Here is a 12,500-nt window from a genome sequence, read left to right as displayed (position 1 = left end):
TGAGTAAAAACAGAGAGAAGGGCTGGAGCGGTGGTGGTGGTGGTTTGCTCTTCACCGCGGCTCAGTGACGTCATGTTGTAGTTCGGTGGTCACCTCAGTGACGTCATGTTGTAGTTCGGTGGTCACCTCACCACCGTAAATCCAGACTATGTATGAGCCTTTACAGTTTAGGCATTTATCAGACGCTCTTGATCCAGAGCGACTTACATTTAAGCAAAAACAAAAGCATGGCATACATCACATAATATAAAAAGTAGTTATCATGAATCATGTATAAACTAAGAACGTAACAGTGGAGTATATCTATGTCAACTATACATACTATATATATTATATATATATATATTATATATTATACAATATACATGTGTATACATATAATGTACATTTACTTACGGCTGGACCGGCCGGTCCTGCTGCACCTGTTTCTCCATCTTTTCCATTAAGTCCCTGAAATAATAATAATAATAATAATAATAATAATAATAGTTATACACAAACCAGGGGGGGGGGAAGTACTCGAATGTTGTAGTGAAAGTAAAAGGTATTTACAATTACTACAATGTAGATTCAAATTCAAATGTACTTGATTAAACGTAACAACGTATTGGCACCAAAACTGTGTAGATTTGTAGGTTATTATTGTAGATTAGTATTACTACAAAACAAACATTAACCACTTAAACTCTATACACATTTTTGTCCATTTGAAAATAGCAGATCTACAAGCGTGATGCGACGCATTGTGAACTTGTAGATCTGCTATTTTCAAAAGATTTTCGTACATTTGAAAACTAATTAAATGGGACATTCTGTACACAATGACTGAGAGTACTTTCTACTTTTGGTACTTATAAGTACATTTCGATGCCAATACTTTTGTACTTTTACGTTTTTTTTAATATATTTTTTATCCCACGATTTTGTAACCCATTTTTCACCCCTGTGTCAATCATCTACTGTGATCCTGGGCTCTACACACCCTCCACCAACCTGGGGAGAGCAACGGACTTAACTCATGCTTCCTTCATGCCTGAGTGTCCAAGTTGCTCCTTTACACCTGACAGGGGGGAGTTTCCCTGGTTGGACGTAGCGCGTGGAAGGAACACGTTATAACAACCAGTTCCTTTCCCCTCCATCAGGCGCCCCGGCTGGCCAGGGGGAGGCAGTTTAGAGACCAGGATTACTGCATGTTTTGTGTGAGGGTATCTACCCTATAGGGGACACGGGGAGAACATGTGAGGGTACCTACCCTATAGGGGGACACGGGGGAGAACATGTGAGGGTACCTACCCTAGGGGACACGGGGAGAACATGTGAGGGTACCTACCCTAGGGGACACGGGGAGAACATGTGAGGGTACCTACCCTATAGGGGACACGGGGAGAACATGTGAGGGTACCTACCCTAGGGGACACGGGGAGAACATGTGAGGGTACCTACCCTAGGGGACACGGGGAGAACATGTGAGGGTACCTACCCTAGGGGACACGGGGAGAACATGTGAGGGTACCTACCCTAGGGGACACGGGGAGAACATGTGAGGGTACCTACCCTAGGGGACACGGGGAGAACATGTGAGGGTACCTACCCTAGGGGACACGGGGAGAACATGCAAACTCCACACAGAAAGGCCCTTTCGCCAACCCCGCCTTCGGGAATGGGCACTGATGACGCGGAGGAGGAAACACGCCGCCAGCACCCACAGCGCCCCGAGCGGGAATCGAACCCAGGACATTTCTAGCTGTGAGGCGACAGCACTACCAGCTGTGCCACCGTGCCCCCTTTTGTACTTTTAATCAAGTGCATTTTGAATTCCGGACTTTTTTGCTTGTAACAGAGTACTTCTACGTTGCAGTATTGGTACATTTACTTACTTTACCCATTCTGAACGGGAACCCATTTTGGTGTTATAGCATCATGTCATGCTTTAGCTATTGAAAAATAGCAGATCTACAAGCTCATAGCGCGCCACCGAGTGGCGCGCTACGAGCTTGTAGATCTGCTATTTTTTGAAAAATCGAAGAACGACTGTGACATTTTTAGAATCTGATCTCAGGTCAGAATGGGTTAATATCAGACCAGTGTGTGTTCCAGTGGAAACCTCGTATGAATCTGATCTCAGGTCAGAATGGGTTAATCAGACCAGTGTGTGTTCCAGTGGAAACCTCGTATGAATCTGATCTCAGGTCAGAATGGGTTAAGTAAAACATGTGATTCTACTTGCCAACCTACCCGTGCACCATTACCGCCCTCGGTGCCCGCCTCTCCCGCCTTGCCAGGGTCACCCTGAAGGGACAAAAAACAGTAAGATCACGACATTACTGTATATACCCTACTGTACATGGGCAACAACAGGCGGCCCCGGGGGCCACAATGCGGCCCCGATACCTTCACTCAATGTGGCCCTCAGGTTAATGTCACAATACTGACATAGTGTTGATTTCAGCCGTTACAATTACAAACATGCAAACACGACCCGCTTTGAATGAATTCAGTCTAAATTAGTAGCTTAATGAGTAGTATTACAAATGTTGTTATTGTTTTTACGTCCATATGTATTTGCATACTTAGTTCATACAGTTAACATTAAATATAACTAAAGGCCTTTGAAAATGTCAAATTAACTCCAATTTAAAACTAGCAAAAAACGTTATCTGGATTATACTGACAGCGAATCCTTTGGGTCCCGGGGCGCCCATGGTACCGGCCGCCCCTCGGCCCCCAGCGGGACCCCCCGGGCCCGCTTTACCATCGTCTCCTGATGCTCCCTGGGGGGAGAGAGAGAGAGAGAGAGAGAGAGAGAGAGAGAGAGAGAGAAAACAATTAAACAAATATCCAATTATCCAGTGGTTGAATGAACCCCCTCCCAATAAGTTGTTGTGAGACAAGCAGTACTGTAACTGTACCATTGGTCCCTGCTTCCCTTCCTCGCCTCCGGTTCCCTGAAGACCTGTCAGACCCTGCAGAACATCAGTCAAGTTTAGATAGATATATACACACACACACACACACACACACACACACACACACACACACACACACACACACACACACACACACACACACACACACACACACACACACACACACACACACACACACACACACACACACACACATGCATGCTGGTATGAAGTACTTGATATAAAGAGAAAACGTTCAGTTCACTAGTCTACACTCCACTCTACACCTGCCTTAATTTCATCTGATTGTCTGTCTGGCAGGCACTTAACAACAAGCGAACTGTGTCTGTTAGAGAGAGGGGCAGAGAAGAGTGGCTTTGCTCAACTTGATTTATACTTATATTCTCCACTCTGATGAAGGTACATGTTCGATATTATCATGCAGCCTTACTCATTAGCCTATATTTTCGATTTCGGAGACTCTGACGATTAATCGGAAAATGGATTAATCGGTGGCATCCCTAATGCACGCACACACACACACACACACACACACACACACACACACACACACACACACACACACACACACACACACACACACACACACACACACACACACACACACACACACACACACACACACACACACACACACACACACACACACACACACACACACACACACACACACACACACACACACACACACACACACACACACACTACATAAATCCACTTTGAGAGACGCTGCACTTGGCAAAGAGACTCAGAGACGTCGTCCACCGTACGTACCCGTGCGCCCGTAAGCCCCGCCTCTCCGTTGCGTCCCGGATCTCCGTTGGTGCCCTTGGCGCCGAGAGAGCCCGACAGACCTCTCTCCCCTTGGGAACCCTAAAGGACAGAGAGAACACCTGCACGTTCAGTGTGTCATGTGACGGCAGTGTTCATTGTGTTGACAAAGACTGAGGTTTTTCAGAAGACAAAATTGGACTAAGACGTGTTTTTGGTGTGTTATTCAAAAGACTAGGACTAAAGGTCATTACACGCTGGCGAATTAGCGACGCGATATATTCGTGCGAATAATTCGCATTTAAAAAAAAACAGTTGAAGTCCATGCAAGCTTCCACATCAGCGGCGAATGTGCGAATGTGCGAAAATGCGACCGTTTTCGCTCTTTATTTGTTCGCTCTGGTGTCGTATTTTGCAGAGATTCGCAGGCGAACTGCAACATGCAATATTTCGCATTTTCAGATGTGTGTGTGTAATGACCTTAAGTAAGACTAAATCTTTTCTAGCTAAATTATTATGTTTTTTCAAAATTATCCCTCGGTTTTACAACCCATTTTTTCAAAGTTATCCCTCGATTTTACAACCCATTTTTTCACCCAGTGTCAATTATCTAATGTAATCCTGGGAGCTACACTTCCTCTGCCAACCTGGGGGGGGGGGGGGGGGCAGCGGAATGACCTCATGCTTCCTTCTATGCATGAGGAGTCCAAGCTGCTTCTTTTCACCCGACAGGGGGGGGGGAGTTTCCCTGGTCGGACGTTTAGAGACCAGGATTTTTTCTAGCTAAATGAACATCGCATTAAGACTATTTATTTATTTGACAGGGACAAAGCTCATTAATCAACATGTCAGTTTTCACATCAATGTAAATGGGCCAGAGTCAGCCGAAGCTACATTTCATCTGTAGTCCCTGGGCAGGCTCTTAAAAAATGAATGATGAAAAGAAGACTTAGACTTAGAAGACATTGGGCTGTATTTTGCGTGTCTTAAGTACCAGGTCTTATTACCTAACTTGAGTAAACTAAAGACCTGGAGGCGTGATCAATGCCATTTGGCTATTCTGAGTGTCCAAAGAGCATTGATCACGCCTCCAGGTCTTTAGTTTACTCAAGTTAGGGAATAAGACCTGGTACTTAAGACACGCAAAATACAGCCCTAAAACTAAAAGACTATGGTTTACATCACATTAAGACTAAGACTAAGACTAAAAGACTATGGTTTACATCACATTAAGACTAAGACTAAGACTAAAAGACTAAGGTTTTTCAGAAGACTAAATAGGACTATATAAGACTAAATGGTGTGTTATTCAAAAGACTAAATCAAAATATTTCCGAGAAAATGAACACTGGGGTCAACAACATACCTTTTGTCCAGGCAGACCATCTGCTCCAGGGAACCCTCTGTTTCCACCAGCGCCCTGCCAAGTTACACAAAGTATACAGTTAGATAGATAGATCTTTATTTGTCTTTGCAACGTGTACAACGAAATTAAAAGTGCCAACCAATCAGTGCATCATATCACAAAACAACATACTGTATACAAGCTAAAACAAAACACACATGACTTCTTGTTATTGCACAACCCCAGCAGCACTAATGCACAAACATGTCATTTCAGCTGTTATCGCACAACAAACCCTTATTGCACTTTAGGATAGCAGAGTTAAGACCCCATAGATGGGATGGTAACTGTTGTTATTTATTTTCCTTATATACGGTACTTTACTGTCCAATATTATTGTGTGTGGGTGTGTGTATGACTGTGAGTGTGTGGGGGTGTATGCGTGGGAGTGTGAGTGTGAGTGTGTGTGTGTGTGTGTGTGTGCGTGCGTGCGTGCGTGCGTGTATGCGTACCCTCACATATTGTTTGCATTTTATTATTATCCTGTCTGTGTGTGATCTCCTACAATTATAGCATTTATCTACTGTTTTTACTTTTTATTTACTGAGTTGGCAACACATACTGTAATGTTCAATTGTTTGTCTTTTTGCTTTCTGTATGTCCTATTTCTGTTCATGAAAAATGAATAAAATTGAAAAAAGAAAAAAAGGTGTGCAAATGATTGGTCAACATCACAGCCGTTCTCTAGACCAGTGTTCATTCTGAACTGGGTACTGTAGTCTCTCAGTCAAATCTGGTCACATTTGTAGTTTTTGATACAGTGGGTACTGTAGTCTCTCAGTCAAATCTGGTCACATTTGTAGTTTTTGATACAGTGGGTACTGTAGTCTCTCAGTCAAATCTGGTCACATTTGTAGTTTTTGATACAGTGGGTACTGTAGTCTCTCAGTCAAATCTGGTCACATTTGTAGTTTTTGATACAGTGGGTACTGTAGTCTCTCAGTCAAATCTGGTCACATTTGTAGTTTTTGATACAGTGGGCCACCAGACCATTATGGACCCATAATAACTGGTACCGACCCGGTGTGGTGCGTAAAGGGAGGTTTGGACTCACGCTCTCTCCAGCCGGTCCGGCGGTACCGATGGACCCGCCGTCTCCACGCAGGCCCCTCTTCCCCTCCTCTCCCATGGGGCCCAACGGACCCTGGGCCCCTGACATACCCTAGGATCACATCACATCAGAATCAATCAATCAATTAATTAATTAAATCAATCAATTCATTAATCATTTGACAAATCAATGAAACAGGCAACAGGACTTCTACTTGTAACATAGTAGTTCTATATTGCAGAATTGATACTTGTACAACATGAACAATACATTAACACGAATGAATCAATCAATACATTACACACGCATTAATCAATCAATACATTACACACACATTAATCAATCAATACATTACACACACATTAATCAATCAATTAATCACCACGTTGTCCAATGAGAAGAAAGCAGCAGCAGACATGCTGAATGAATTTTATTTCAATCTCACCGATTCTCCTTTCAATCCCGGTTCTCCTTTGAACCCGGCCACCCCGCCGTCTCCCTGTGAGAAAACATGACATCATTACCACCATGACATCATTACCATGACATCATTACCACCCCACCGTCTCCCTGTGAGAAAACATGACATCATTCATTATGACATTATAGGCTAATGTAACTTAATAATTATGACCTGGGGCTAAACGCTGCACTCAGAACGTATAGCAGAGGCTAATTAATGTACACTTATGGAAAACCACATGTTTAGAAATATTGAAGTGGCAGTTGGAGAGTTGGAGTGTCAGGCCAGATGGGACAGTGTGTGTGTGTGTGTGTGTGTGTGTGTGTGTGTGTACCAGTGTTCCCTTGGGCCCTGACATTCCTGTGGATCCCTGAGGGCCGGGGGGCCCCAGAGGGCCCAACAGACCGGCGGGCCCCGTGATTCCTGCAATGCCCTGCAGGTGAAGAGCAGAACAGAGACACACAAGAGTTAGAATATTCTGCTGAGCACGAAGAGGATACTGTCGGCCTGGAGCCAGACTATGAGCTGAACGGATTGGCAGGTTGGTTAGTAGCCTGGGCACCATTTCATTTAGGGTATATGATCCTGTTAGTAGCCTGGGCACCATTTCATTTAGGGTATATGATCCTGTCAGTAGCCTGGGCGCCATTTCATTTAGGGTATATGATCCTGTCAGTAGCCTGGGCGCCATTTCATTTAGGGTATATGATCCTGTCAGTAGCCTGGGCACCATTTCATTTAGGGTACATGATCCTGTCAGTAGCCTGGGCACCATTTCATTTAGGGTATATGATCCTGTCAGTAGCCTGGGCACCATTTCATTTAGGGTATATGATCCTGTCAGTAGCCTGGGCACCATTTCATTTAGGGTACATGATCCTGTCAGTAGCCTGGGCACCATTTCATTTAGGGTATATGATCCTGTCAGTAGCCTGGGCACCATTTCATTTAGGGTATATGATCCTGTCAGTAGCCTGGGCACCATTTCATTTAGGGTATATGATCCTGTCAGTAGCCTGGGCACCATTTCATTTAGGGTATATGATCCTGTCAGTAGCCTGGGCACCATTTCATTTAGGGTATATGATCCTGTCAGTAGCCTGGGCACCATTTCATTTAGGGTATATGATCCTGTCAGTAGCCTGGGCACCATTTAATTTAGGGTATATGATCCTGTCAGTAGCCTGGGCACCATTTCATTTAGGGTATATGATCCTGTTAGTAGCCTGGGCACCATTTCATTTAGGGTATATGATCCTGTCAGTAGCCTGGGCACCATTTCATTTAGGGTATATGATCCTGTTAGTAGCCTGGGCACCATTTCATTTAGGGTATATGATCCTGTTAGTAGCCTGGGCACCATTTCATTTAGGGTATATGATCCTGTCGGGAGCGGATGATATCGTTACGTCATGTTGTAGTATTGTTTTGTAGTCGACAGGCAGGAACAACAGGTGGCAACTTCCTTTTCCCTCAAACCGATTTTTCTCAATAAAAGCTACAGGCTACGAGAGCTTTTATTGTTGAGAGGGAAAAGGAAGGAACCTTGTCTGTGTGCAACATGATTTTACAACTGTTTTAAAGTATTGTACAGTAACAACTAAACAATGTAAAATAAAGGGATTTAAGATCATTAAAGCTGTGCTGTTGCCTGGGTCACTGTTCGCTATACTCTTCGCCAATATAAATCTATGTAGAATTATGGATTATGTGGACTGGCCCCTTGAAGTGAACGGATTGATTAATTAATTCTGTCTTACTCTATGGCTCAGATTGATGCTAAATCCAGTAATAATAATAATTATTATAATAATATTAATAATTCTGTCTTACTGTACGGCTCAGATTGATGCTAAATCCAGTAATAATAATAATTATTATAATAATATTAATAATTCTGTCTTACTGTACGGCTCAGATTGATGCTAAATCCAGTAATAATAATAATTATTATAATAATATTAATAATGACTGTATGGCTCAGATTGATGCTAAATCCAGTAATAATAATAATTATTATAATAATATTAATAATTACTGTACGGCTCAGATTGATGCTAAATCCAGCGGAACGTCTTTGTCCCGTGTTCTGGTACAATGGCGGTAGTAAAGGTAAGTTAAAGGTGATAAGTGGTGCAGCTCGGTACTCTCACCGTTGGACCCTTGTTAATGGTTAAGTTAACGGTGATAAGTGGTGCAGCTCGGTACTCTCACCGTTGGACCCTTGTTAATGGTTAAGTTAATGGTGATAAGTGGTGCAGCTCGGTACTCTCACCGTTGGGCCCTTGTTAATGGTTAAGTTAACGGTGATAAGTGGTGCAGCTCTGTACTCTCACCGTTGGACCCTTGTTAATGGTTAAGTTAACGGTGATAAGTGGTGCAGCTCGGTACTCTCACCGTTGGACCCTTGTTAATGGTTAAGTTAACGGTGATAAGTGGTGCAGCTCGGTACTCTCACCGTTGGGCCCTTGCTACCAGCCCCTCCATCTTGTCCTGCCGGGCCCTGTTAAAAAAAACACAAACAAAACGAAACGTATGCGTCAGCCAAGATCAGTGGTTTTAGACCCTTTTCTCATGTCAAGGTCCATTCTTTATTCTGCCTTTGAGCCACGGGACCACCGTTTGGTGAGATTAAGTTGGGCTCTACAGTTTCGGTGCTGTAGTGCCCAAATGATTTCGGCTCGTCAGAAATTTTCAGTAGCACCGAAGAGCCGACTTTAGGACCACACTGCAGCAGAACATCCTTTATGTTCTGACCACACTGCAGCAGAACATCCTGTTTGTTCTGACCACACTGTAGCAGAACATCCTTTATGTTCTGACCACACTGTAACAGAACATCCTGTTTGTTCTGACCACACTGCACCAGAACATCCTGTTTGTTCTGACCACACTGTAGCAGAACATCCTTTATGTTCTGACCACACTGTAACAGAACATCCTGTTTGTTCTGACCACACTGCACCAGAACATCCTGTTTGTTCTGACCACACTGCACCAGAACATCCTGTTTGTTCTGACCACACTGTAGCAGAACATCCTGTTTGTTCTGACCACACTGCAACAGAACATCCTTTATGTTCTGACCACACTGTAACAGAACATCCTTTATGTTCTGACCAGACTGTAGCAGAACATCCTTTATGTTCTGACCACACTGTAGCAGAACATCCTTTTAGTTCTGACCACACTGCAGCAGAACATCCTGTTTGTTCTGACCACACTGTAACAGAACATCCTGTTTGTTCTGACCACACTGTAGCAGAACATCCTGTTTGTTCTGACCACACTGCAACAGAACATCCTTTATGTTCTGACCACACTGTAACAGAACATCCTTTATGTTCTGACCAGACTGTAGCAGAACATCCTTTATGTTCTGACCACACTGTAGCAGAACATCCTTTTAGTTCTGACCACACTGCAGCAGAACATCCTGTTTGTTCTGACCACACTGTAACAGAACATCCTTTACGTTCTGACCACACTGCAACAGAACATCCTTTATGTTCTGACCACACTGCAACAGAACATCCTTTATGTTCTGACCACACTGTAGCAGAACATCCTTTATGTTCTGACCAGACTGTAGCAGAACATCCTTTATGTTCTGACCACACTGTAGCAGAACATCCTTTTAGTTCTGACCACACTGCAGCAGAACATCCTGTTTGTTCTGACCACACTGTAACAGAACATCCTGTTTGTTCTGACCACACTGTAGCAGAACATCCTGTTTGTTCTGACCACACTGCAACAGAACATCCTTTATGTTCTGACCACACTGTAACAGAACATCCTTTATGTTCTGACCAGACTGTAGCAGAACATCCTTTATGTTCTGACCACACTGTAGCAGAACATCCTTTTAGTTCTGACCACACTGCAGCAGAACATCCTGTTTGTTCTGACCACACTGTAACAGAACATCCTTTACGTTCTGACCACACTGCAACAGAACATCCTTTATGTTCTGACCACACTGCAACAGAACATCCTTTATGTTCTGACCACACTGTAGCAGAACATCCTTTATGTTCTGACCACACTGCAGCAGAACATCCTGTTTGTTCTGACCACACTGCAGCAGAACACCCTGTTTGTTCTGACCACACTGCAGCAGAACATCCTTTTTGTTCTGACCACACTGCAACAGAACATCCTGTTTGTTCTGACCACACTGTAGCAGAACATCCTGTTTGTTCTGACCACACTGTAGCAGAACATCCTGTTTGTTCTGACCACACTGCAGCAGAACATCCTGTTTGTTCTGACCACACTGTAGCAGAACATCCTGTTTGTTCTGACCACACTGTAACAGAACATCCTGTTTGTTCTGACCACACTGTAGCAGAACATCCTGTTTGTTCTGACCACACTGCAACAGAACACCCTTTATGTTCTGACCACACTGCAGCAGAACATCCTTTTTGTTCTGACCACACTGCAACAGAACATCCTTTATGTTCTGACCACACTGTAACAGAACATCCTGTTTGTTCTGACCACACTGCAACAGAACACCCTTTATGTTCTGACCACACTGCAACAGAACACCCTTTATGTTCTGACCACACTGCAACAGAACACCCTTTATGTTCTGACCACACTGTAACAGAACATCCTTTATGTTCTGACCACACTGCAACAGAACATCCTTTATGTTCTGACCACACTGCAACAGAACACCCTTTATGTTCTGACCACACTGTAGCAGAACATCCTGTTTGTGCACTTCTGTCACAGGTATAAAATTATGGAATTCACAAAACCAGGAGTTGAAGAGTTGTACAACAGTGTTTCAGTTTAAGAAAGTGTTTAAAAAGGAAAAAATGATAAAATATGAACGAGAAGGTTAGATAAGTGTTATTTTGTTCCCTCAGCGTTGTTTTGTTTTGTTTTTGTTTGTTCTCTTGTTGAGCTCTATGTTATTTCGTCTTGTTGTTCTCTTTTAGGGTGAGGGTGAGGGTTGGGTTAGGGTTAGTTGTTAGTTGTTTTATTTTTTTTATTTTGATAGGGGCAGGTATAAATAAGATTTATCTTCTTCCTGCTCCTTTTCTTTTCAGTTTTGGAATATGTAAAAAAAGAAAAATATGTAAAATGAATATGTAAAAACCAAACTGAAATGAAATAAATAAATATGAAATGAAATGAACTGTAGCAGAACATCCTTTATGTTCTGACCACACTGCAACAGAACATCCCTTTTTGTTCTGACCACACTGCAACAGAACATCCTTTATGTTCTGACCACACTGCAGCAGAACATCCTGTTTGTTCTGACCACACTGCAACAGAACATCCTTTATGTTCTGACCACACTGCAGCAGAACATCCTGTTTGTTCTGACCACACTAAAACAGAACATCCTTTTTGTTCTGACCACACTGCAACAGAACATCCTGTTTGTTCTGACCACACTGTAAAATAACATCCTGTTTGTTCTGACCACACTGTAGCAGAACATCCTGTTTGTTCTGACCACACTGTAGCAGAACATCCTTTATGTTCTGACCACACTGCAACAGAACATCCTTTATGTTCTGACCACACTGCAACAGAACATCCTTTTTGTTCTGACCACACTGCAACAGAACATCCTGTTTGTTCTGACCACACTGCAACAGAACATCCTGTTTGTTCTGACCACACTGCAACAGAACATCCTTTATGTTCTGACCACACTGCAGCAGAACATCCTTTATGTTCTGACCACACTGCAACAGAACATCCTGTTTGTTCTGACCACACTGTAGCAGAACATCCTTTTTGTTCTGACCACACTGGAACAGAACATCCTTTTTGTTCTGACCACACTGCAACAGAACATCCTGTTTGTTCTGACCACACTGTAACAGAACATCCTTTATGTTCTGACCACTC

At 43.2% G+C, this 12,500-nt stretch overlaps 1 protein-coding gene across 1 annotated transcript in view; it reads right to left on the bottom strand.

The window, feature by feature from the left end:
- LOC308311870 (uncharacterized protein) overlaps window positions 1-12,500 on the bottom strand; it is a gene marked incomplete at its 3' end in the record, with an annotated part of 73,173 nt that overhangs the window by 19,006 nt on the left and 41,667 nt on the right. Inside the window, exons 23-32 of the mRNA XM_080758643.1 lie at window positions 9,076-9,120; window positions 6,952-7,050; window positions 6,600-6,653; window positions 6,158-6,265; window positions 5,065-5,118; window positions 3,702-3,800; window positions 2,910-2,963; window positions 2,673-2,771; window positions 2,236-2,289; window positions 397-450 (exon numbers count right to left, since the gene is read on the bottom strand). Of these exons, the coding sequence (XP_080614769.1) occupies window positions 397-450; window positions 2,236-2,289; window positions 2,673-2,771; window positions 2,910-2,963; window positions 3,702-3,800; window positions 5,065-5,118; window positions 6,158-6,265; window positions 6,600-6,653; window positions 6,952-7,050; window positions 9,076-9,120 (720 nt within the window). The remainder of the gene's footprint in view (window positions 1-396; window positions 451-2,235; window positions 2,290-2,672; window positions 2,772-2,909; window positions 2,964-3,701; window positions 3,801-5,064; window positions 5,119-6,157; window positions 6,266-6,599; window positions 6,654-6,951; window positions 7,051-9,075; window positions 9,121-12,500) is intronic.

Source organism: Protomyctophum bolini (genome assembly GCF_963924005.1).
Source record: "Protomyctophum bolini genome assembly, chromosome: 24".
NCBI classification, from domain to species: Eukaryota; Metazoa; Chordata; class Actinopteri; order Myctophiformes; family Myctophidae; genus Protomyctophum; species Protomyctophum bolini.
This window is presented reverse-complemented; position numbering and strand designations above follow the sequence as displayed.